This window comes from Syngnathoides biaculeatus, chromosome 20 (assembly GCF_019802595.1).
Source record: "Syngnathoides biaculeatus isolate LvHL_M chromosome 20, ASM1980259v1, whole genome shotgun sequence".
NCBI lineage: Eukaryota > Metazoa > Chordata > Actinopteri > Syngnathiformes > Syngnathidae > Syngnathoides > Syngnathoides biaculeatus.
The window spans coordinates 14,431,450-14,458,733 of NC_084659.1; the positions used below are offsets into that span (position 1 = coordinate 14,431,450).

At 42.7% G+C, this 27,284-nt stretch overlaps 1 protein-coding gene across 3 annotated transcripts in view; it reads left to right on the forward strand.

The window, feature by feature from the left end:
- Window positions 1-27,064, forward strand: part of tbc1d22a (TBC1 domain family, member 22a) — a 96,537-nt gene extending 69,473 nt beyond the window's left edge. For all 3 annotated transcript variants that reach the window (XM_061806655.1, XM_061806654.1, XM_061806653.1), the window contains 3 exons: window positions 500-627; window positions 8,943-9,038; window positions 25,018-27,064. In XM_061806655.1, the coding sequence (XP_061662639.1) occupies window positions 500-627; window positions 8,943-9,038; window positions 25,018-25,146 (353 nt within the window). In that variant the 3' untranslated portion in view covers window positions 25,147-27,064. The remainder of the gene's footprint in view (window positions 1-499; window positions 628-8,942; window positions 9,039-25,017) is intronic.
- Window positions 27,065-27,284: the final 220 nt, after the last annotated feature.

Consider the following 27,284-nt stretch of genomic DNA (forward strand, 5'->3'; position numbering starts at 1 on the left):
TTTGCACCTGTGCAATCCATTTTTCACAACGAAACGGGTCTTTTGGCAAAGTATGAAGAGTGGATCCATCCTCCCGAGTGTTCGAGCAATATCTAGCAATACAACAAGCCGGTATTTTGGCTAGCACAAAGGAACAACGAGCTACCTCCCCGCAGATAAAACGGTATAAACAGACGAGCTCGCCTGAGTGAGCGTCTGCTAATAACGTCACTTATCTCCAAAACAAATACCTCGAGAGGATTTTCATGGCGGGAGTTACAAAAAGCCATATTAGTCAAAATCATGGTGTGTGGTGAAAAAACGGATGGATCCATTCCTGCTGCTTTTTTTTTTTTTTTTTTAAATTAAAAACTTACTAAAAATCATGCTTTTCGTTTTTTTAGTGGACCTTTAAGCTTCTAATATGGCTTTCTTGTCAACAAAATATCTCAAACTCAGTATCACCTTGAAACCTTTAAAAAAAAAAAAATGACATGCTTGTTGTTTCTCCATCTCGCAGAGTCGGTGCATCATCACATGCAGCATTACGAGGTGGAGTACTTGCAGTTTGCCTTTCGTTGGATGAACAACCTCTTGATGCGGGAGCTGCCACTTCGATGCACTATTAGACTCTGGGACACCTACCAGGTAACACTCATCTACAGGATATACAAACACTTAATGCAGTGGAGTAAGTCTGTTGACAGAGGGCAAGCTCTTCATCTCGTTCCAAACATGTCGCGCCGTGATTGTGCTGCCGTCCTTTTCGCATTTAATCCCTTTTGTGTTTATTTAATCGCGGCGCCTACAGTTTTCCTCGATGGTTAACCTCCTTTTAGCATCGCCAATTACGCCTAATGTGTGTTATCGAGTCAACGCCCGCTACTTGTGTGGATAGCACTTGTGCGCTGCTGAAAATATACAGCGGACTCTCCATTCCCCGATTCTGATGTTTGATGAGATGAGAGAATTTCAATTCACAATTTACAAAAAAAAAAAAAATCCAATTAATTTACAAAAAAAAAAAAATCCAATTAATATCTTCGTGATATTCCGCTATGGTTCATAAAAGATTGAACACACAGTAAATCTTGTCACTATTATTAATTTAGGGATTATGCGGGGTGCGTCACACAATTTACTAAAATCTTTGTCTCTGAACATTTGTCTGAATTTTACATCTTGAGCTAGGAAAAAGCGAGACAAATGGTGAGTAAAAAATATGGAATTTCCTTGTCAGCAATTTAATCAGGAAGAGCATTGGTCACCCACAGTGCTGAATTATTTCCTTTTTAAAATAAATATTTAACATTTAAGTTTTTCAAAGCTTGTGCCTATAAAAAAAAGTGTTGGTTTTCTGGCTAATGGGTCTCCTGTACGTGTACTGCGTGTTTACTTTAACAACAAGTAGTTATTTATCAATTTTACATCATGTAGTGGTGTGGAAAAAGTGTAAACATTTAAATGCGACCCAAAAATTAGTCAGGAAGAGGGCAAACGCTTTTTTACAACACGGCACATAACCCATCAGTGATGAGTAGAATCATTGCAAAAGAACAAAAATGGACAGGAGAGTAATTGCGGACTGTAGACCTCCTGTTGTGTTAATAAAAAAAATGTAAAACACACAAAACACTGTCCTCTGAATGCTCTGAAAGTTGGAAAATAAATTAAATGACGCTTGAGTGGGTTGCCCAGCTACACATTGTACTTGTAATCCTCCCCCCTAAATATTTGATTCTACAACGCTGTTTGGATGGCAGCCCCATTGCGCACACAGGGACAATCCACAAACACACAGTACACCTGTTTTTTGGCAGCCTCTGTCACCTGTAGTCCTCCTCTAGTAGGGGAATTGGGCCACATTTCCTCTCATAAAACTTTCAGCATTGCAGAAGCTATAAATCGCTCTTGTCTGTTCTACTCTGATCTCTGTATCTTTGGCATCACAGCAAGCGAGGGCTGAGCAACCTTTCTAAAGCTTTAGATCCAGATGCAGAACCCCCTCTCAATGAGACGATAAGTGGAAACAATTATGATTAAATTAAACTTCAAGGTGGGACTATCTAAAATAAATAAATAAATAAATAAATGTGAGAAGAGTTGGAGATGAAACACAACTTGCTACAGTGAAGAAAATAAGTATTTGAACACCCTGCTATTTTGCAAGTTCTCCCACTTAGAAATCATGGAGGGGTCTGAAATTTTCATCGTAGGTGCATGTCCACCGTGAGAGAGATAATCTAAAAAGAAAAATCCAGAAATCAAAATGTATGCTGCAAATAAGTATTTGAACACCTGTCTATCAGCTAGAATTCTGATCCTCAAAGACCTGTTAGTCCACCTTGAAAAGTCCACCTCCACTCCATGTACTATCCTGAATCGGATGCACCTGCGTGAGGTCGATAGCTGCTTAAAGATACCGGTCCCTCCCATGCACTCAGCAAGAGTCAAACTTGAAACATGGCCAAGACCAAAGAGCTGTCCAAAGACACCAGAGATATAATTCTACAACTCCACACAGCTAGAAAAGGGCTACGGAGAAATTGCCAAGCAGCTTGGTGAAAAAAGGTCCACTGTTGGAACAATCATTAGAAAATGGAAGAAGCTAAACATGATGGTCAGTCTCAATCAGAGTGGAACCCCATGCAAGATATCACCTCGTGGGGTCTCAGTGATCCTTAGAAAGGTATCAAAGGAATCAGCCCAGGACTACACGACAGGATTTAGTCAATGACCTGAAAAGAGCTAGGACCACCGTTTCCAAGGTGACCTGGAATTGCAAACAAAGGCTACTGTACAAAATATTAACATTGGTTTTCTCAGGTGTTCAAATACTTATTTGCAGCTGTATCACACAAATAAATCGTAATTGAGATTTCTGGATTTTTTTTTTTAGATGATCTCGCAGTGGACATGCACCTACAATGAAAATTTCACACCCCTCCATGATTTCTAAGTGGGAGAACTTCCAATATAGCAGGGTGTTCAAATACTTATTTGCTTCACTGTATGTGAGGATAAACAATGGAAAAGGAAATTAAACATGCTCACAACCAAATAACTCAGTGGGAATGGATTGTTAAAGATACACAATCAAGTTGTTGGGTTGAATATCAAATCTTTCATATTAAATGTGCCATGTATTATACATATGAGATTATTGAGATTGAAACTGTTCTTACGGCAGACCAGTGCAGTGTTATTTTAAGGTATTACTTGTTACTGGTTTAATCAGGGCGGCGCGATAGATCAGCTGGTAAAGCGTTGGCCTCACAGTTCTGAGGTTCTGGATTCGATCCTGGACCCGCCTGTGTGGCGTTTGCATGTTCTCCCTTTACCTATGTGTGTTTTTGTCGGGCACTCCGGTTTCCTCCCACATCCCAAAAACATGCAACATTAATTGTACACTCTAAATTGCCCGTAGGTGTGATTGTGAGTGCGGCTGTTTGTCTCGATGTGCCCTGCGATTGGCTGGCGACCAGTTCAAGGTGTACCCCGCCTAATGCCTGTTGACAGCTGGGATAGGCTCCAGCACTCGCCGCCACCCTTGTGAGGATAAGCGGCTAAGAAAATGGATGGATGGATGGTTTAATCATACACTTAAATTTGTGCAATCTTTATTGATCTCATTAAACCACTGTGACCACATGGTCACTGTTGGGTATTGATTAGGCACTTGTACACAAGCAGATTTATTTTTTAACAAGATCGTAAATTGATTTTACATGCAAAAATGAAATGCAAAGTCAGGCCGTCGGAGAAAAACATGTTTTTTGGGTCACTCTCAATGCCCCTGATAAATGGGAAGCCTTTGCCCTCTGCCTCCGAGCGTCTGTGCGCCTTCCAAGGGAGGCTTTAACCTGAATGTTGTAATGTCTCCGCTGTGGTCTTCTTTCTGCGGCGTGGCCATCTGTTCCGCGAGCGCGCTCCAGCACAAGGCCCAGCCTTTTCCTCGTTCTCTGGATTCCTCTCACATTCTCTTCTTCTTTTACCAATTTATGGCATCTTCCTTTCTGGCCGGCTCTGTTTCTCCAAAATATAATTGATTATTTAGCCCTTTTCTGCCTTTAGTGGCCATGCATTTGTTAGTCTTGATCCTGCTAGCAGAAGGGATGAAAGTGACATTAAAAACACAAAGACACACACACACACACACACACACACACAAATTATGTAGTGGAAAAAAAAAAAGAAAAAAAAACATTCACTTTTCCTCCCCAGCAGGCGTGCGGGGCAGGCAGACAGACAGGGACCAAATTATCCCTGTTGCGTAGAGCATGAAATTAGCAAGTAACACAGTGTGGCAGCATTAGCACGGCTGTTAAAGAGATACTGTGACATTTTCAGCCTGTGAATCATGCTTCCTCTTCATGCCCGTTGCCTGTACTTTACCAGGCAGGCAGCTGCTCAGTGCTGAGTGACCAGCGCAATGTGTAAAAAAACAAATGGGAACGCTGACGTTGAATATTTCGTTTGTTTTTGTATAATGTTGCTTTTCTTTTTTTTGGGGTAGGGGGGCATGGAACAGTTCTTTTTGTATAGCATCACGTTGAACAATATCACGACAGCCTCAGTTCAATGTATTAGTCATTGTGTATTGTTTTTGGTCATTCCAAGCAACAAAAAGATTAGTTTATTTTTTATATATTATTAGGATTATTTAAAATTCATGCAAAACAATGAACACTGAAGTAGATGTTTAAACATTAAGTGCAGTTTGAAAATTAATTTCGCAAGTTAAACAAAACTGATTTAGAGTGTACTCAGAGTAAGAGGTTACCGTATTTTCCGCACTATAAAGCGCACCTAAAAGCCTTTAATTATCTCAAAAGCCGACAGTGCGCCTTATAATCGGGTGCGCCTTATATATGGATCAATATTGAGCCTTTACGTGCAGCTCCGTCTAATGGATGCATAACGTAGCCCCAGCCTCTACTGTAGCGTCTATTCTATGCGGTGCGCCTTATATATGGAAAAGTTTTCAAATATGTCATTCATTGGAGGTGCGCCTTATAGTGCAGAATGTACGGTGGTGCTTTTTGCGGGGGGTTGCAGTTGTTTAAAAAAAAACATTGCAACACTCAAGTCCATTGCTCTTTAATACATTTAAAATAAGTAATGTTGATATCAGACTGACGCTGGATGCCAAAGACCAACTGATCAACTGAAAGAGAATCTTAAATATGTTGACATCGATGTTGACAGTTCCAGCAAAATCTCGACGTTAGTGCAGTTTCAACTCTCAATCAAGCCCAGAAAATAATAAGGAACTTACCTCGCTACCCCTGAACAGGTTTGATGTTGAATTTTTAAAAGGCAGGCAGAAAAGTTTGCAAACTAATGGCTCAATTTGACCTGCAACATAAAAGGAAGTACGTGATATTAGCATGCATTTTTTTTTAATCATGGCTTTGCAGCTTTTCATTTGCAAGAACAGTAACCATAAAAATTCAAGCAAAAAAAAAGCCTTTAATATACTTCACAGTAAAAAAAAACAAAATAAAACATTTACTAACCGCAAGCATATTCACGGTGCATTTTAGGCAGACTGGGACAATTAGTGGTTGATCGGACTTGATTATGGAATGATATGATGAGTTTGATTAAGGTCCTCATCCCTAGTAATTTTTCCACCTCCAGTTTTACCCATCAAAGCCATTATTTTAATTGTTCATCCCTTCCAATTTACCCAAGTGCTGAGTTACTAGAAGGGCGCTGAGCTCAAAAAACAAGCTGCCAAATCATTTGTGGTTTCTCATTGGTTTTTCGTGTCGTCGACCTTGCGTGGTAATTTGTAATTTAGTTAAAATCCATATTGGTATGAATGGAAGAATTACCTTGCTGACACAAAATTTGTGTCAGCAGTAAAATTCTCTCGGCGCTCGATCAAAAAGTGCTTTTATCGCATCAGTCAAGCGTCAGCGTTTTTGACGTTTTCTCTCCTTCCCATGCAATTATTGCATCAGCGCTTGATCGTCTTGCATCACTTCCGCGAGCGGCGTCACCTTGTCTGCCGTCGGTTCGTCGGCATAGCAATGAAGCGCCGTGTCGTGCCGGTTTGTTTTGCAATATGTTCTGAGCCTGCGAGAACCAACGCAGCAGTTTGAAGCCTCTGTGACATTGCAATATTCCCACGTTCCCACTCCCGTCTTTGTTTACCTTGCTTTTCCGAGCCTCACGCGCAACCCCCTTCTCTTTTCTATTCCCCCTCCATCATCCTCTCTCCTCACCCACTTCCTCTCCGCTTTGATCAGCCAGTCTAGTGCGTCGCAGCCAATATGGCTGCCGCGCCACAAGGGCTGCTGGATCCGAGGCATAACAACAGAAGAGGAGACGTGTGGATTTAACTGAGTCACCTTGACTAGTATGACAAACTTTATTTTGTATTTGATAATGACAAGAACGTCATTGAAATGAAGCGGCGGCGGTGTGATAGGACAGTAGGCAGGGATAGTGTGTCACGGAGAGAAATTGATGTGGAACGAGACAAAGAGTGATGGATGATACGAATGTGGCTAACATTTTTTACTGTCAACATTCATCTGTTGGGGTGTTGGGCCCTGTTTTTTGCCTTTGCATGTATTTTGGACAATGCATTTTTTTTTATCAGAAGTTAAGTCCAGTTAATTTTCTTAAAATAAAACGTGCCCTTACCAAAGATTTGCACTGAACACCGTATCATTTAAACCAGCGCTCCCTGGGTCTTAACTGCATCTGTTCACACAACAAACTAGTTTTGGAGGCTCTTAAACTGCCGATATACATTTTTGTTCACTTCAATGTCTACACGGGCAAAAAAATGGGCAGAGAGTTGTAATTCATGCGCAAAGTTGCGGAAGTCACACTCGACATCCCAGTGGCAGCCACATTGCCTGCAAGGTCATCGGCAGACATCACACTGGGACAGTCGTCATTGGGAAGACGCCGAACAACAGAGATTTTCAGATTTTTTTCCACACCCCTTCTGATACGGAAGCTCTTTTCAAAGAAGAGAACATCTCAGAATCGAGTGAAGTGACCGTGCCCATATTACCCTATCATTTTGAGCCCTATTTAGCTAATATGCGGTTCACTTCTAACTAACAACAGACATACAGTATGTATGATAGTATGTAGCATACTCAGGAGGACCCATGTCGGGCAAAGTAACTGGTTGGAGGGGAGGTGGGGGGGCTTCTTTCTCCTCCTGGATGCGGCCAAACCATCTTCCCGCCCGATCCACCTCCGCGGCGGCTATGGACAACGCCGCGGCCGTGAGAGCGACGACAACGCCGCACCCCTGGCTTACGTACTTTATTCAGTTAATATGACGTGGCTCTTTTGTTACTTCTGAGAGAATTATGTCCCCCCAACTATTATTTATTTTTCATAGCTCTATACGCACACCTACCTGTCATTTGGAACCCACAAAGCTCTCCTCCTTTGCACCCGTGCAATCCATTTTTGCGTGCGTGCCAAACGTGTGAAGAGTGAATCCATCCTCCACAGTCGGCATTTTGGTGCACACACAGGAAAAAAACAGCTACTTTCCCGCCGGTAAAACTGGTATGAAAACACGAACCGGCCAGTGTGGGCATCTGGTAAAAACGTCACTTCCTGCTTCGAGAGGATTTTCATGGCGGGAGATCCAGAATCCAGAAAATCCATGTACGACGATATCATGAAGTGTGGTGGAAAAAAAACGGATGGGTCCATTCCGGCTGGCTTTTTTTCCATTAAAAATATACAAAAAATATTGCTTTACGTGTCGGTGGCGCTTTAAACATCGCAATATGTTGTTACAAACTTTGCATATGGGATGTCACAGCTACGGCATCCAGTAGAAACATTTCTTCCGTACATCAACGGGGTTTTTGAAAGACCGTTTGGGATTAGACATGCAAAGGCGAACAACTGGTACATTGGCAGCTACCTGCCTGGCATGCGGGCCACAAAGCTTTACGACGCTTTCGCAGGGAGCAAGATAAGAGTGGATTTCACTTTTATAGTCAGTAGAAGTTTGTCAGTGCCCTCAACCATGAACTCAAAACCCACACTGGGGAGACGAAGAGGAAATTAAAACAGCAAATCTTTGGCCACTGATAAACACGGCGCTCCTGGCGTGTCACTCATTCATCACTCATCTGTGTATGTGTTTGCGCTCTCCTGTTGTTTGGACGCGAGCTGCCAGGTTAGACCAACAAAGCGCCGTATATGAGTCGCGTCACGCCACGCTTGGCTGTTCGTAAACATCCCCTCCAATAGTCACTGTAGGGCAAAAGGCAAGGAAACAGCCGTGGGATTTCTTTCGACCAAAAGGAGGATAAGGTTGATATCAAAGCGCACGCTACACGCGCGTGCTCATGTGCATCGGTGTAGTAGCGCGTAGACATTGGTACATGCATGATTGCAATGGTACAGTTCAAATCCCTGAAAAAAAATTGAGAGGGGGGGGTGGAATATGGGTTACTAAACCTCTATGACAAGCATACCAGAATTAGTTCAACACATCTCCCCATTTACACTTTAAATATCGGGTGCCATTTTTTAAAGGGGGCCACACACTTCTTGTATTCAAAGACCCGAGTAATTATCCTCCATGTGATAGGGCTCTGGAGGAAAATGAATAAGAACAAGGAACATCTCATCCTTTGTCTTTTTCCGACTCTAATTCCCCGCTGCTCATAAAAAAAGAAACAAAAAAAAAGCTGTCTGCCAAACATAATGAGGGGTTGATATAAGAAAGCGAACAAAGAAAAGAGAAATTGTGTCGCTTGGGTTGTTTTGCATGTGTGTATTTCTGGGATCTAACAAAAAAATTTTCTTTTATGAATTGATTAATTCATTCCGCTTTTTGCTACGGCAATCGTTCTTTTTGTCGGAATTAAATGGGAGGACAACTTTTGAGGTTAAAAACACTGAGTATTCACCTGTTCTATATCTTTAAATCAACACGAGTTTTTCCATCTCATTTCCTCTAGGCTGAACCCGAGGGTTTCTCCCATTTCCATCTGTACGTCTGTGCAGCCTTCCTGGTGAGGTGGAGAAAAGAGATTCTTGAGGAGCGAGACTTTCAGGTAAAAAAAAAAAAAAAAAAAAAAGCACATTCGGCCGCTCGCACACAACGCTAAATAGAGTATATATGGTGCCCGAGAAATCTACCAGGCTGTAATTGTGGAGTTGTTCATGGTCCACAGCCCTCTCCATTACCTCCATGGTCATTAACTGTAAGGTTCAGAAGTCACAAGTGCATTAGTGGATGGTGCTAGACAGCTGCCAGAAGGTGACTTTGCTGGCCCGCTCACCAGGAAACGTGACTCTTTCACTGCACTGGCGCAGAACAAGATCAGCTCACGCCGATATGCGCCGCTCACACTGTATATCACACTGGAACAACTCAAAATTAGTACTGTCGGGAGTTCTAGCACAAATTTATGGGAAATGATTGCCTCAAATGTCGAATAAATCCAATAGCTGTTACTCCCTCCATTACGTTTTGAGTAGAAAAGGATAAAGGTTAATTTGTAACATTTAGCTTGTTGTATGTGTGATCTTAAGATGGCTCCAAAAGGTATGTATTAATTTATTATTACTCTGATTGCACTCTAAATTAGGACATGCAATTCGTTTTGACATTAATGAATGCCGTCCGAATCAGAATCGAATGGTTATTCAACTATACCGTATTTTCCAACCTGTAAACCACGACTCTTTTCCACACGCTTTCAACCCTGCGGTTTATGCGATGATGCGGCTAATTTGTGAATTTTTTCTAATGACCGCAAGGGGGCACTCGAGCAGAAAAGGTAAGAGTGAGACCGGTGGAATATAGGTGCCGAGGAAGTGGCTTTTACCAGTCCGCCCCTGTAACGCAGCGGCGCTGGCGTTAAACTCTCCGCGTACCGTCTTTCTTTGTAAATATCTCGTGTTTCAATTTGGGCACTTGCGGCTTTTACACAACTGCGGAGTATGTATGTACCAAATGGTATTTCCTTGACAAATGTACTGGGTGAGGCCTGTAACCAGGTGCGCTGGGTAGGCTAGGAATTACGGAATTACACTGGAATGACCCAAAATTAGTACTGTTGTGAGTTCATGCACAAATTTATTGGAAACCTTTGCCTCAAGAGTCAAACAAATCGAATAGATGTTAACCCCTCGATTACGTGTTAAACAGTTGAGTAGGTAACGATAAAGGTTCATTTGTAACATTTAGCTTGTCGTATGTGTGATCTTAAGATGGCTCCAAAAGTTATGTATTAATTTATTATTACTCGGATTGCACTCTAAATTAGGATAAGCTATTCGTTCTGACATTAATGAATGCCTTCTGAATCAGAATCAAGTGGTTATTCATCTATTCAAAAATACCGTAATTTCCAGCCCATAAGCCACAACTTTTTTCTGGCTGCAAGGGGGCACTTGAGCGGAAAAGATAAGAGTGAGACCGGTGGAATATATGTGCCGAGGAAGTGACTTTTACCAGTCCGACCCTGTTGGTGCTGCGTTAGCATGTTACTGCCGTGTCTCAGTGATTTTTACCGGTATGTTTTTTTGTTGTTTTTTCTTTTTTTTTTTTTACCGGCCCTGTTAGCGTGGCGCAGCGGCGTTAGCATTGGTGCGGTGGGGGTAGCGTTAAACTCTCTGTGTACCGTCTTTCTTTGTAAATATCTTGTATTTCAATCTGGGCACTTGCGGCTTTTACACAGCTGCGGCGTATGTATGTACCAAATGGTATTTCTTTTACAAATGTACTGGGTGAGGCCGATAACCAGGTGTACTCTGTAGGCCAGGAATTATGGTATGTCAAGATACAGTGGAACTCCAATTTACAAAACTGCTCGATTATTGAACGATTCCATTTACGGAGCACAGAACGGACAAAAGGTATTGCACAATAGGCGAATGCCGTCGCAGTGGGCGAACGTTTCAATCGTACATTTTCACTCTCACCTGCTACAAAGCCACAGCTAGTGAGTATAAGTGGTACAAAAAATGGATGGATTACAGTAAACCTTTTGGGGTGGGGCTTCTTTTGAAACATCAAACAGGACACAACAAGACCTTGCGCGGTGGGAACAACTATGACGAGGGTTGCTCGGAGACCTTCTCTGTCACTTCTCCTTGCTCTAATTATGCGGCATGTCTTCCAAGCCACCTCAGTGCTGCCTGGCATGCTACGACACTGACAACTCTAAATTTGGACTTGCCTGCCCGAAGTAAAAAGCCAGAAGAACTGATGGGTTAAAAATCTGGGATATAGTTTGGGCGCAAACAATGCGCTGTGATGTCACAGGGTGACGGTTTACCACAAACAATACACGGTTAAGTTTGGGGGAAGCAAACTATAGTTCAAAAACAGCAAATGGTTCTAGACTTGATAGTTGAGAAAACTTTACAGAAGACAGAAAGAGACAGCAGCTGACCTCGACTATTTTTATAAAGCTATGAACGGTTTTTAGAAGCTTTCTGTGATGTTACATTGAAGCGCTGATTACATGCCGACAGATGTCGGGAGTTTGGCAAGGTGACACGTCCGCATCCAGTCTCGACCTCACTGCTTTTTCATGCTACTCTCGATGGTGTTGAGAGTGTTGCTGTTCCTTCTTTTCCATTTTATATTGAAACTGGGGGTGGGCGGTGGGGGGTCACTAAAGGCTTTTAAATTACGCCCTGCAACATTGCGCACCATGCAAACGTGTCTACATATTTTTTCACGATTCAGACAGCACTCATAAAGTATAGACAGACAGAAAGTATGTAGGCTAGTGGGTGGGTGGGGGAAATCATATTTTCCTTCCCTTTTTTTTTTCTCATCAAATTTTAGCTTAGGAAAAAAAAAAGCACTCCCACAAGCATATCTCCTAAACTGGCCTTTCCCACAAAACACATTTAGCCAAATGTCATCACGGTATTTTACAATATACTGCAAATGAGCTCTCACTGCCCATTTTTTTAATGTCTTCATGTCTGCTATCTGCACTTAATGGAGCACAGATATGTGCGATAGCGTGGACCACTTTATCCATCACCGGACCAATATGCGGGAAATATGACACAATATCCTCGCAAATTGATCTGCCCACAAGAACACTCGTCGTGAGTGTTTTTGGGCACAGATTAACGTCGGAGGGGGGAGAAAAGTTAACATTCCCGCTTTTCCCAGCTTTAGAGGTTTAATTCACAGAGATTTCTGCCCCTGCCACTGAATGTGTGAGTTTAGACGTGGGGCTGGCAGGTTCTTAAGGGCCTTGAGAGCGGGTTCTTATCAACTCGTGCAGCCCATATCATTCACATCTGCTTTTCCTTTTTCCACTCACACTCCTCCGGTTACTAATTTCTTCTTCAGTTTGGGACCAAGATACTTATTTTGTGGATAATCTATTCTAACTTGCAGAAGACGTGATAGGTTCAGAGCTGTAAAAAAAAAAAAAGCATTAGCCTTCATCTCAAATTCTTATATTTTTTTGCATTGATTCCCCACATTAAATAAAAAAAATAACCCAAGGTGAACTTAAAATGCTCTTTTTAAGTGATGATTTTATTCATGATGGGATAAAAAAAACAATTCAAAGTTTGGATTCTGTCTCGACAATATCAAGTTGGACAAAATTTAAACAAGTTGCAACAAAATGACATCATCCAGAGAAATTCCAGAACATCTGAGAAATAAGGTAATTGACATCAGTCTGGAAAGAGATACAAAAGCAGTTTTTAAAGGTTTTAGGATTCCTGCGAACCATGGGAGACGCGTTATCCTCACATGAAGAAAACCCGGTCGACAGAGATTACTCAAAGAAAACAGTTATGACCACTAAGGAAGTCAGGACAATATCTAAAGGATTGTGCAGGCCTCCCTTACCTTAGTTAAAGTCAACGTAGACCGGACAAAAAAATGGCATCCAAAGCAAAAACCATTGCCTAGCCCAAAACAACTTAACTTAACTTCGCAAAAATACATCTGAATGATTCCCAAGACTTTGAGGAGAATATTTTATGGACTGACTAGATGAAAGTTGATCTTTTGGGAAGGTGTGTGCCTAAATGTAGCACATCATTTCAGAAAAAGAACCTTCCAACAGTCAAGCATTGTGGTGGTCGTGCAATGGTCTTGGGCTGCTTTGCTCCTTCGGGACCTGGACAACCCTTTGTGATTGATGGAACCATGAATTCTGCTCTTGAACAGAAAATCCTTGAGGAGAATGTTCAGCCATTAGTTTGTGACCTCAAGCTGAAGCACACTTGGGTTGTTGTGCAAGAACATGATCCCCAAAATACCAGCAAGTCGACTTCTGGCCAGGATTCATGTTTGAAAACCATCCATTTTTGCTGGATTCAAATGATTCTGAAAGGAAAGGTGGGCCAGAATATCTCCTCAGAGACGTTAAAAAGACTCATTACCAGTTCTAGAAAACGGTTGATTTCAGTTGTTGTTGTTGCTGAGGTGGCCCGACCAGTCATTAGGTTTAGTGGGCCATTACTTTTTCCACACGGGGCCAGGTAACGTTTGTGTGTATATTTTTCCCAAATTAATGAAATCCCCATTTAAAACAGCATTTTATGTGTGGTTAAATTTGGGTTATATTCGTCTGATATTTACATTTGTTTGATGATCTTACACATTTAATTGGGGCAACTGTCCAAAAACACAAGAATTTGAGAAGGAGGCCAATACTTTTTCACGGCACTGTAAATGGTGTTAAGAATTCCATCAGGCATGTGGATGATGAAGCAGCTAATTCAAACCCAATTAAAGTTTTGTCAAGAGAAAATAAAACGGCATGCCAACAGGAAGGGAGAAAAGTGAGGTTAGCAATCACAAAAATAAATAGCAAGCTAATTCAGGCCAAGAACTAGTGTTCTGCCTCAACACGCTGTCATAAAAGGATAATAACTAGTTACCAAACAAAGAGGAAAGATAATGGAACCCCAACTCGGGTTACCACAAAAACGAGCTTTGATAAGCATAAAAGTAAATTCAAATGTGTGTGAGCTAACTTTTTTCAGCACCGCATGATGTTCTGGCTTGGCTCCCTAAGAGTGAATGATTGATTCACTTTTATGGTTTCAGCTAACAAACAGGAAGAAAATAATTTCGAATGGATGAATTTGCCAGCATTCAGCAGGTGTCATATGGAGAGTAAAGAAAGGAAAGAAATGAATTGGAGAAAGTGGTCCAAACTGGGTGGAACAGCTGGCGGAAGGTGTCTGGTGTTCTATGTGACAGAAGAGTCTCTGATTGGATGAGGGGCAAAGTTTATAAAACAGTGGTGAGGCCGGCCATGATGTACGGATTAGAGACGATGGCGGATGTTGAGGTTCTCCCTCGGATTGAGCGTGTTGGATAGGATTACAAACAAGCTCATTCGAGGGCAGCCAAATTTGGATGTTTTGGAGACAAGGTTCGAGAGAGCAGACTTCGATGGGTTGGACATGTCCAAAGGCGAGAGAGCAAGTACATTTGTAGAAGGGTGCTGAGGATGGAGCTGCCAGGCACAAGAGCGAGAGGAAGACCAAAGAAAAGGTTGACGGATGTTGTGAGGGAGGACATGAGGAGGACACGAGATCGGCTTGGATGGAAAAAGATGACACAATGTGGCAAACCCTAACGGGACAAGCCGAAAGGAAAAGAATCAGAATATGGAGAGTAAAGAATGACACTCCTCTGCCGTGTTCGCCTGCTTGGACTGGTTAAGGCACGAAATGAAAAGCGGGAGAATGGAAGGTGGTTTACTCCCAGTGCAATCCACCCTCTGGCTTTCCGCATGGGTGAGCGAGCTCCCACTAACCGAAGACCTCGGTTTGCACGCCCGCTAGCACGTATGCTCTCGTCATAACTTATTCTCCTGTCACTGCATGTAAAGTACTCAGAAGACTCCCATCCCTATCAGTAATTCTGCGCACATGTTTTATTTCCTGTCACGCAGGTATAGTACATACAGTAACATTTAGAGGTCTGGGGAGATTCTGCCAGTGCTACGGGAAAATTACCATGATACTCTTTGCGCTTTCAATCACAACTGGCATATTCCTCCTTTTTTTTTCAAGCCGAAATCCCGGTTTGTGTGAGTTTTCCTGCTAACACTTTTTCATGCTATTGGGTCGATCAGGCATGGTTTTGCTTCAAGCCTTTAAAATAAAAACTTACCCGTAGACACGCCACAGATATTAGACATGTCACAAAGCTAGCTGGTTAGAGCCAATTTCTAGATATTAGCGAAAATGTGATCTTTAAATGAGACTGCAGCTTCACGGTGGGTTAAGGTGCCATGTTAACCAACTGTCCAGTATTCAGGGACTTGGTGGTGTCTTGACTTGTTGCCTAGCAACTGCTCTTTTTTTGTGTGTGAAGATGAACCCAAGAAGATACAAAGAACATGTTTTAATTAGCTAGCTTGTTAGGACTTGCTGGGTGGCATTTGTCCGCGTCAAATTGTAAGAACTGGCGCCTTTGCTTCCCCCTTCCTGATGGCAGTTTTTGCGTACCTGTAATGTCGGTCATTGGCATAGCTGCTTAATTGTAGTACAACGAAAAAATATTTGGACGCCTTTTTGTATGTGTACATCTAATATCACTACCATGTGTCAAAGTAGAGCTCTGGTAAGCTTTAAGGCAGCGGTGTCAAACTCATTTTTCTCGCAGGCCATATTCTTGTTCCTATTTCCCTCAGAGGGCCGTTATGACTGTGGAACAAAAATATTGAATCGTCTAATCATATTTACATCATCACTTTATGAACTAGTTTTGGAATTGGAAATCAGGGGTAATGTTTTTTTTTTTTTTTTTTTTTTTTTTCCCTCCCAACTATTCATGTTGGGGGCGGCACGGTGGGCCATCTGGGAAAGCATTGGCCTCACAGTTCTGAGGTCCTGGGTTCAATCCCGGACCTGCCTGTGTGGAGTTTCCATGTTCTCCCCATGCCTGCGTGGGTTTTCTCCGGGCACTCCAGTTTGCTTCCACATCCCAAAAACATGCAATATTATTTGGACACTCTAAATTGCCACTAGGTGTAATTTGTGAGTGCGGCTGTTTGTCTTGACGTGCCCTGCGATTGTACCTCCTGCCCATTGACAGCTGAGATAGGCTACAGCACTCCTCGCGACCCTCGTGAGGATAAGCGGCAAAGAAAATGGATGGATGGATATTCATGCTTGGAGTATCTCAACTTTGCCATCGATGATACATGACAATTTGAAATTTTGGTTCCAATTTTTACAAGAATCATGGAAATTGACGCTGTAGAATTTGGCATCGCGGGCCACATAGAATCGTGCGGTGGGCCGGATCACGGCCTCGGGCCTTGAGTTTGACACCCGTGCTTTAAGGGATGCCCTTAAATAATTCTGGTGAATTGTGCTATTCCAATTTAAGACTGATTTGGTATAATAGCGAGAAAGATTTCTCATAAAAAAGAATATTAAATGTTTGTTGAATTATTGTAGACATTTATTTTGATAAATGAAAAATAATAATGCACAACAGATCTCATCTTGAACAAATAACTTGTCGGATAGACTCACGTCAGCCCCTCAGCAACCGTTCCGAGCAGTTTTTAGTGTCATTTCAAATACACAATTAAATGAGAAGATATATTTTTCAAATGAGCAGAGGATTGCCTCATTAGATGTCGGAATGACACATCTCGTTGGGCTTTTATCCACCTGCCTTTTCACGACTTGGCCTCGCCATTTTGTTCCGAACGCGGCTCTCGCCACATGCCCGACTCCTCTTTTAGCGCCCACTGTTTGCCACGGGGCCTATTTAGTGTAATTATACGTGCTACAGAAAGCTAATGGCCCTGACAGAGCAGCGTCTATGCGCATTACACCTCAGGATGCCACAAAACACCATTACCACTGCCGGCGACCTGGAGCGTGCGCATGCCAGTGACAAGTCAGGACGTGTGTTTGCGGGGAGGGGTGGGGGGGGGTCTGCATTTGTGTGTTTGCGCTCATGTAGATGCGCTCGCTGAAGGGGGTCAGAAGTGAAATGATGCATGTCAGAGAAAACAGGCCAGTTCTTACGGCTGTTGGTCACAAATGTGTGTACAATTTTTTTAAACCCCCCCCCTTTTTTTTTTTTTTTTTTGCACAACACATCTGTCATCGCACCGCCATTACTTTCCCCTGGGATTTTGCCCCCCACCCCTCACTTTTCGCCCATACCATGGGAATGACAGCGAGGCACCTTGAAATGCTTAAAGCACTCATATCTCCACTTCACTTAGCACAGTTTCATTTTTGCCAGCAAATGGGCCCTCTTGCTTTGATTGGGTCTGTTTGACGTGGCTTTTGATGAAGTAGCCTTGGCGGAGAAGGTCTGTGCTGAATCCGAGCTGTATTTTTGAATCCCTGGAGGACAACCTGGCAGTATAATAAAATCTCTAAATTTATTCACAAAAATCCAATTCATCCTGATGAATACATTTGAGTTCGCCAATAATAACAATTAATTGCTCAGCCCTACCTTGTGAAAACCATCCATCCATCCATTTTCTTTGCCGCTTATTCTCACAAGGGTCGTGGAGAGTGCTGGAGCCTATCCCAGAGCTGTCAATGGGCAGGGGGCGGGGTACACCCTGAACTGGTCGCCAGCCAATCACAGGGCACATCAAGACAAACAGCCGCACTCGCAATCACACCTCCGGGCAATTTAGTGTCCAATTAATGTTGCATGTTTTTGGGACGTGGGAGGAAACCGGAGTGCCCGAAGGAAACCCACGCAGTCACGGGGGGAACATGCAAACTCCATACAGGCGAATCCGGGACAGAACCCGGAACCTCAGAACTGTGAGGCCAACGCTTTACCAGCTGGCCCACCGTGCCCCGCCCTGCGAAAACCAATTTTTAAAATGTAGGCGGCACGATTGTGATCCTGATCTTCTTGTGTGCGTGTGTACGTGTGTGGTGTAATGACCGACACAAAACACCTCACACAATGTGTTTGTAGTACCATGACTGACCTGTGAGAGGCAGCGTGGTTCCACAATGCATCCAGTCGGCAAAAAAAAAAAAAAAAGAAAAAAAAAAGGTGTGGAGGAAAAGCTAAACACTTGCTGAACTGTTAGCTTATCTTGGAACTACAGTGCATTCCGGGTCATTCTCCTTTTTCTTTATTTAAAATTAAATTCACTTTCAAATTGGCGGAACTTGGTATTGACCACTAATTACCATTTGGTGCATAGATAGGCCGCAGCCGTGTAAAAGCCGCAAGTGCACACATTGAAACTGACATTGAAACACGTGATATTTACAAAGAAAGACGGTACACAGAGAGTTTAATGCTACCACCGTCGTGCTAATGCTAACACTAGCCCCGCCGCGCTAACAGGGCCGGTTAAAAAAAACATACTGGTAAAATTCATGGAGACACTGCAGGAACACACAAGTGCAGCGGTAATAGGGCCGGTAAAAGTCACTTCCTCGGCACATATATTCCCACTGGTCTCACTCTTACCTTTTCCGCTCGAGTGCCCCCTTGCGCCCGTTCGAAAAAAATGCACAAATTAGCCGCATAAACCGCAGGGTTGAAAGCGTGTGAAAAAAGTCGCGGCTTATTGGCTAGAAATTACGGTAAATATTTGCCATAAAAAAAGACTAAATACACCTCACAGCCTTTGCTGACTGAGATGGAAAGAAAGGGGGAAATGCTCAATGTTGATGCGTGTGTGTCAAGAGATTTCAATAATTTAATGGAGTGTAAGTGAGCGAGAGTGTCATCACGTACAAAGAAAGCGAGGCAACATTTTGTTTGTAATATACAAAGAAGCAAATGTCTCTTCAAGTAAGAGCCTTAGCACCGACTCTATTGACAATCTGCTTTCGCCTCAGTATCAATAGCCATTAAGCACTTTAAGGCTTGCCAAGTGAAAGGAATGGAGGGCCCTAATTGCCTTTTTTTTGTAACACACTGTGTACAGTCATGGCAGATCAATGCGCTGGGGCTGTGGGATAAATGAATATCCATTCTTAAATATCAGCAGGAAGCCACACGCCCATGTCACAGCCCTGTAATAACACACATGGATTTTATTATTAAGACACTTTTCAGGGAATCGTGGTGGAATGCAGCAGGTTACCCCATTGCACATAGAGCAGACGCCTATAGAGCTCGTGCACGTGACATCACCATTTTTACGGCGCCATATTGCCGGTCAAACAGAGTTGTGGGAGTCATTGAACCGGACGAGAATATTTACAATATCAGAGACCTGTTGTGCTGTTGACTGTCACAATAAGACGAGACACATATTCAAAGAGATTATTCTATGGAATACCATCTGAAAAGACCAGAAAATTTTGGCAATTAAATGTGATGGATGGTGCACAATTAGTAGGAATTATTCTTCTCAATCTCAAATTACCCAAAAATATTTAGAATGCCAAGTTGGCTCTTTTGAAAACAATGCACATTAAAAAAAAAAAAAAAAAACTGTCAAAGATGTTTACGGAGGTTAAGTGTGGCCCCAATCGCTTCTGTGTCCGTCTTCCTTTTTTTTTTCCAATCATACTTAATGAATAAGAGTTTAAATATTGGTATTTGTATTGAATACTACCAAAAAAGATCGGAGGCCCCGTAGCTCAGTGGTTAGAGCACTGGTTTGGTAAACCAGGGGTTGTGGGTTCGTATCCCACTGGGGCCTGAGAAGGGTTGCGTCAGGAAGGGCATCCGGCGTAAAAGTTGTGCCAAACAGATATATGCGTTCATCTGAGATGATACGCTGTGGCGACCCCAAAAAGGGACAAGCCGAAAGAAACACACACTAGCAGAAAAGATCGATGGATTCTTGTGTTACGGTCTGAGCTCCCCCGTGCTAAAAAGTCTCCTTGTGATGAATGCGCATGCGTTACTAACAGGGGAACTCTGGTTACGTATCAGACGGTTAAAGGGGGTATAGTTATCATAGTTACCCTTCTTCTACATATCGGTACGTTATATCCTAACCTTAAAACAAAAGTTGATAAAACAAAATATTTAAATATTATATATATATATATTTTATATTTACAAAATATACGCGCATGCGCGTTAATCACAAGACTTTTCAGCACTGGGAGCGCTTAGACCGTCACACCGGCAAAGATTAACGTGTCGCCGAACACACTTCCGCGATCACGAGCTGTCAACCGTCGTCTTTTTTTCCAATCATAGTTAATGAATGCGAGTTTGTGTAAAGCCAGGGGTCATTTCTTGAAATATTGGTATTTGTATTGAATACTAGCTGAAAAGATCGATGGATTCCAGCAAAGGTTAACGTGTGGCCGAACGCACTTCCGCGTTCACGAGCTGTCAAAACCATCACTATGCGGGATTTATTCCTGATGAGAGATCCAGCAACAAAGTATTCATATGCGTCCAGACTTTTATGCGCTTTCAAACTTTTCCGTGTAAATCTCGACGACTTACTCACCAGATCCATGTGTAGATCCAGTTGTCCTAGACAAGCGTAAGCGAATTAACAGTCCAATTTCTTATTGGCAAAAACATCGACTTCGGCATTAAATCCTGAGTTTATCTCATTTGTCCACGTACCGTCGTTTATTTTCACCTTCTAAACGTCTGACGGTATCGGACAAGTCTCTGGGCGTCGTGCTACAAGACATTTCCGTGTCGTCTCCAACCGACTTACCATTGAGCAATGCTTAGCTTGACCAGCAATATGGCGAGGTAAACAAAAGTCACGTGATTTTATGACGGAGGTGCACGAGCTCTATTCGGTCCGAAGACTTTGATTGGAACACATTTTCAGAATAATGTTCAAGTCAGATTGCGGTGAACCAATAAGTGATGTTACATGCACAACATAGTGGAGTGATCACGTCAACGTCTGCTCGAGGCTAATCTCCAATAAATAAGATCGTCAATAATAGTCCTTACAAAACTTCGACAACACACTTTAATTCGTCTGTTTATGCGCTTTGGTGTTGCGGTTTTGTTTTGCAACAAACCTCAAATGGACTAAACAATTAAACTCTTTCCAATTGTGTCCATGATCTGAGTCAACCTGGCTTTGTCACAACCTCGCAACATGGTCGCACGCCACCTTTTGTCCCTCGGCCCGTTCCCGACCACCTTCCGCCCCCCAAGCCCAGACGACGGATGCAATTAAAGCCATTAGCCTTGAAGTGATCGCAGGGAGATGAGAACCAAGCCGAAACATGACCTTAATGAAGCCCCTCAGTCACCATCGAGGTCTGAGACGATGCATACACAAAGCAGCACTTGAGGTGCTTTGGCAGTAATTACAAGCTTGAATCTTTTTTAATACGACGGCACGAACTTGACACACCAAACTTTGGGCTTTTGCTCTTTCTTCTTTCCATCACTTCACAAGCGCCATCAGGACGCACTTGAGCTTCATTATTTTGAGCCTGATGGCGAAGGCTGTGATTCCTTCTTCCAGTCTTGGTTTTATTTTGTTTTATACGCCATTATTGTTGGGGATCAAATTAAATGTGGAGTAAGTGAGGAGCTTGGAATCATTTTGAGAAGCACCGGGTGTTTGCTAGCAAGTTCCGATGAAAACTCTTTTTCTACGGACTGGAAATGAGAATCTGTCCATCGTAGTGTATAATTGACTGGTGATGAGATTTTTAGTTTGCTCTGAGTGATGAAAGAAAGCACCAAAGAGCTTTTGGGGGGAGGCCAGTAAACGTTGTCTCGCCCCAGGCTTCTCAGACCTCGCAGGCGAGGCGTCGAATTTTTCAACATTAAACACAACATGAGGCATACGCCACTTGTAATGTCTCCCAGGCGACCCGAAACATTTTCTCTCTTCTTTAATTGTATATGTGTATTATTTGCCACCGCATTGCGCTCGTTCGAGGACAGGCATTAGCATAAATACCGACGCGCGCTCCGGCTATTTTGCCAGCGCGTACGGGGCAAGCGGATGGCGACACGCCGCAGAATACAGATGATCGAGAGGCTCGCCTGAAAAGCGATCAGGCGCCCTTTCTCTGCTTCTCCTTCCGCTCTTTTCCCCAAATGCTCCCAGTGAAAACACTTCAGAGGGAGCGCGTCTTTGTGAACAGCGGGGAGGCTGAGAGGAGGGCGCGGCAGAAGGTCAGCCCCTCAAAGTCAAGGTCCAAGTTTTCTTTGCGGGGTGGAAGGGGACAAGCAGCTTGTTAGGGATTATTATTCATCCACGAGAGTTTTAGAAATGATGCTTTGCATATTGGAAATGTACTTTGAAGCGGACTGAACCGAGCTACCTTAATTCCCAGCCTACGGAGCGCACCTGGTTAAAAGCCTCACCCAGTACATTTGTAAAGGAAATACCGTTTGGTACATACATACGCCACAGCTGTGTAAAAGACGCCCACATTGAAATACGAGATATTTGGAAAGAAAGATGGTACACAGAAAGAGTTTAACGCTAGGGTGGTGCGAACGCTAGTGCTTAAGCTAGCGCTGCGTTAAAGCTAATGCTAAAACTAGTGCTAATGCTAACAGGGCCAGTTAAAATAAAACTTACCAGTAAATCTCACTGTGACATGCCAGTAACACAGCAGCAACACGCTAGCACAGCGCTGACGCTAGTGCAGCGCTAATAGGGCCGGTAAGTCACTTCCCCGGCACTTATATTCCATTGGTCTCATGCTTATCTTTTCCCCTCAAGTCAGAAGGGGGTGAGAAAAAAATGCCCAAATTAGCTGCATCACCGCATAAACTGCAGAGTTGAAAGCGTGTGAAAAAGTGCAGGCGTGTGAAAAAGTCGCAGCTTGTCGGCCAGAAATTACGGTCGTTATTTGAAATAAACACCTGAACCAAATGCAAATTTCAAAAATACGTGTGTAACAGACAGATCCACCCAAAAAAAAAAAAACCTTTACAATTGGCTGAAGATTTGGTTGTTAGTATCAGAGTCGAATAAGGTTGTGAAGATTTTTTTTGGATTGCTAGTTATTTAGCTAGTTTGTTAGCTAGGTCAAAATGTGTGTTTTTTCACTGTATAGTTCGTTTGTTTGCACGTTAGCTACTCGACAAGTAAGGCCACACCTTTAAATAGCCGCTATGTGGACACTGAATATAAAATAAGACTGGGAAAACCATTTTAATTAACTGTTTTTATATAGACGTGTCATTTTCTGATTGCTATCCTCTGCCTTTAAGTAGTGACATTGAGTTTAATCGAGTTTATAACGCAAGTTTCTTCACCGGTGTTCTTTAGCGTCCCAACATCCAAACGTAATTACCGCTAGCATCGACGTAGCACGCAAAGCCGTCTACTGTTTTGTCCGTTTAATGAGATTGTCGCGGCTTTTGTATTTTCACAATAAGCGACAGCTCGTTTTTTTTTTTTTTTTTTTTTTTGTCGAAAGGCCCGTGATCTGCCACGAATGTTTACTTAATTATCTCCCGTAACATTTACCGGCGGTGTGATCGTGTCGTCGCGGAACTTTCCCCGCATCCTTTTCACCTTTCTCGTTCTTCAAGATGCTCGGAGTAAAACACAACAAAGTGCCTGATAAGTAAAATAAAAAAAGAAAAAACTGAATGGCAAGTTAATTAGTGGGAGAAAGGCTGGTGTTTTTATTTTAGTTTTTTTAACGGCGTCACTCAGAATATAAATGCTTTTAGTTGCAAAGTCATTAGGGTAGTCTCAGCCGCTCATTGAAAACAATAATGAAACGCCATTTTCATATAGATGGCGCAGAGATAATACAAAATGCCTCTCTGTCCCAAAGAAGAAATGAAAATAATGATCACTCTCATTGGGGTGATATCGTTGAATCTCTTCACGGCGCAGCGGGGGGTCGACTTGACGGCGCATGATTTATCCTCTGATCTCATCATTAGCGGCCACGATTGGTCGCCGAACGGGGTTGTCATGGCGATAATTCGGGGGCCTGGATAATGAAAACCCCCGGGGCGCCGGTCCGTAGCTTGCACATATAGAACGCGCGCGGAATCAGTCGCCAACCGTTCTCGTTTCCATTTGAGAGGGGACGCATTAGTCTCGGAGATTGACTGCGTACCGAATACTCGCGCGCAGCCTCGGAAAATGTTGACAAGCAAAATTGTACTTGACATTATCCCGTTTTATCTTTTTTTTTTTTTTCTTAAACCCGGTTGACTGACTTAATAGTGGCACATAGCCAGAACCCACTCAGTGGACTCTGGAGAATTGGGGGAACGACGAGATTGACATCCAAAGTGGTTCTCGGAACGCCGTTCGAGGTTTTCGGAATGACGTGGTAGCTGTTTTTTTTTTTTTTTTGTTTTGTTATTGTTAAACCCGTGGCTTCATTTGCAAAAGGAGAGAGGTAAACAGCAAATAATGGGTCATATTCTCCAAGCGTTTTGTGTGTCTGCATGAAAAATGACTTAATTAACACCTGGGGAGATAACGTTTCCGCCATTGCGATTGTGTGTGCGAGCGCGTTTGCGGGATTAAACAAAGCGTTTTTTTAGCTTGGGATAAGAAGCCCATTATAAATTTGTGCAAAAATAATTAGGGTATTTTTTTTAAATTATTATTGTATGTATGCATTTAATCTGTTTTTATAAACAAAATTAATTTGAGAATCAGTTTGAGTGGCAATGATGTTCTCCTAAGGGGTTTTATTGCTGATTACAATACATTTTTAGCATCCAATGTGAAACCTTTAAGGCTCATTTAGTGTTTATAATTTGCATTAACATTTGAATAAATATCCCTAATTAGGTGGTATATTCTCAATAATAATGGATATTTTGTTATGCAAGTTTTATTTAATTGAGTGCTGCTTTTGGGTGCCACAAGGGGGAGCCAAGGCAATAGTTGTGGTCTTGGCTCATTGTTCTAACTTTAAATTTTGGAATTTGGGAGTTATGTTTTCAGATGCTCATCCACCCAAATACTCAATTGTTTTGTTTTGTTTTTTCTGTACGATTGTGGGTTTTCCCCAATATTGTCAGACGCATGCAGTGTCCCTGGAAATTGTTTTCCACAAAATGCACGCTATCACTTTTAAGTTTCACAGTTGCCGAATGCGCAGAGGAAAGCCGAGCAAATCACCTCAATAACGCGCGAGCCACGCTTCTATAAAATGTGCTCTTCCCTCCCAAAGGGTCTCATGATTCTACTGCAAAACCTTCCCACCATGCACTGGGGCAACGAAGAAGTCAGCGTGCTGCTGGCCGAGGCCTACCGGTTGAAGTTCGCCTTCGCCGACGCCCCCAACCACTACAAGAGATGATGACGCCCTCCTCCGCTACCTCCGTGACAAATCTTTTTAGCAAAAAAGGACCACGTTGCCCAAAAGGAGATTTGAAAAAACTAAGTGGATGTAGCACTGAACGTGTGGACCTGGAACCATATTTGTGACCTAACAAAATGACATTCCACTCACAAAAGACTTGGGAGAATAATCCCCTCCCCAACCACACACCCCCAACTTCCTCCGGAAAAAATCTGACCTGTCAAGTCAACGGAAGGCGGCGAAAAGGGCAATGTGCACCCTGCCCCCCCCCACTCCCCCCTACCCACAGCCCAGGATTCCCCTCCATCCATTAAAAATCCCCGTCCTCCTGATTTTGCCCAGAAAGCTCCCCCGACATCGAAATAAATCCCTAAATGGTCGCCCAAAGATGCTTTCTTAGGGAGTTTGCATCTACGCAATTAAAAACAAAGAGGGCCCGAACCGGTGCCCTCGTTCCCGTGCAGTTTTACCAGAAGTATCAGATCTCATCAGTTCACGAGGAGTTCGTGCGCGCACTGAAAATCGACTTTGTGACGTATTGAAGACAAACGTTATCGATGAGTGGATTTTTTTTCTCCTCTCGTCTGATTGTTCATTGCAGTTACAAGATCTCGTCGTGAGAATCTCATCACGTCAACCCACTGACAGGTTTTTGTTTGAAAATAAAACATATTGCAAGTAGAAATCAGGATGAGTTGACTTGATATATTGATATCTAAAATCAAGTCTTTTTTGCCATGTTCAAAAATGTCTGAAAATAGTACAGGAAGATGTTTTCACTCCAATTAAGATTCACTAGGTAAAATTATTTTTTGGTTTTTTTTTAGTGTTGAAGTCATACTTGGAAGTATTTTCCTCTTCATATTGTTTGCATAACAAACCTCGTAATTTCTGCCTGGCATCGGAGATTTTTTTCTTTCCAAGATTTTAAATTTTTGCTACTTTTTTTTCTCTTTTTTTTATATTTTACAAACAGCCAGTCTCACTTTTCTTGCCTTAATCTGCACAATTTAAAGAAAATAAAAAATAGTCAAAACCAGATTATTTCAACAGATTGAACACATGTAACATATAGTGCCACCTTCTGACATCGCCACCACCTTTTTTTTGAATCTATTGCTAGATAAACTTAAAAAAAAAAACATTTCAGACTAACGCCAGTCTGCTCACACGGGCATCCCCACAGTGATGAAAGTGCGAGTCTTTTCTGGCTGCAGCCTCCTCCTTCCCACAACACTGAACTTCAAACCATCTTTGAAGAATCTCCAGCAAGGTCCCCCTGCCCCCGCACCCGCCCCCTGAGTCACATTTCCCCCATGGTAGTTTTTGCCCCCCCCCTTCTCGTCTTCTGACATGGAAATCTGCTCATGAAAACCAACAGCAAATGAACAAAAAATAAAGGAAAAAAAAATCCCCCGTGAGCCGAGAACGTTCAGAAAATGGAAGACTAGTCGAGCGGGAGGTGTACTGGTTCTTGGGGGAAGAGGGGGGTTGTACAGAAATTTTTGAAATTAAAAGAAAATTGTAAATAAAAGTGTAAATAAATCGTCTATATGCCAAAGTGTCACGGTGTTTATTGTTTTGTATTTATGAGGGTTGGTGTACATTTCCAGACGCTAATTTAGTTTTACACACAAAAGGCGAGCATCGGGCTTGAAGTCGAACGCGTCGTACTGCAAAACCACAAAAGCGCGCGCGTTGAAAAGCTTTCCTGGCTTCTCGTTAGGCTGAGTGATGTTCGCGCAGGCAGCCAATTACGGAGGAGTGGTCACTCGAGGACGCCAGTCACTTCGTGGGAAATTAAAAATACATTAGTAGCAACAATGGTCGCGGGAACGGGCCCGTCTGTGCGCTTGGCGTCTCGCTATTCATCTGTCCTGCCCCCCCCCGGGGGGGGGGGGGTGTTGGGGCATTACATCATGACAAACCAAAGACTTGCATTCGCCACAGGTCCGGATTGAAAAAGTTGAGCCGAGTCCTGAGTAGGTAAAAAAAAAAAAAAAAAAAATTTAGAAAGTGTAACTTTGTAAGGATTGAACATAAGATACAATTGTAACTTCTGGATATGTTGCTTTAAAGTGCCACTGTCATGAAATGGATAATTTTTAATATGTTATTAGTGGAAAAAATGGCAG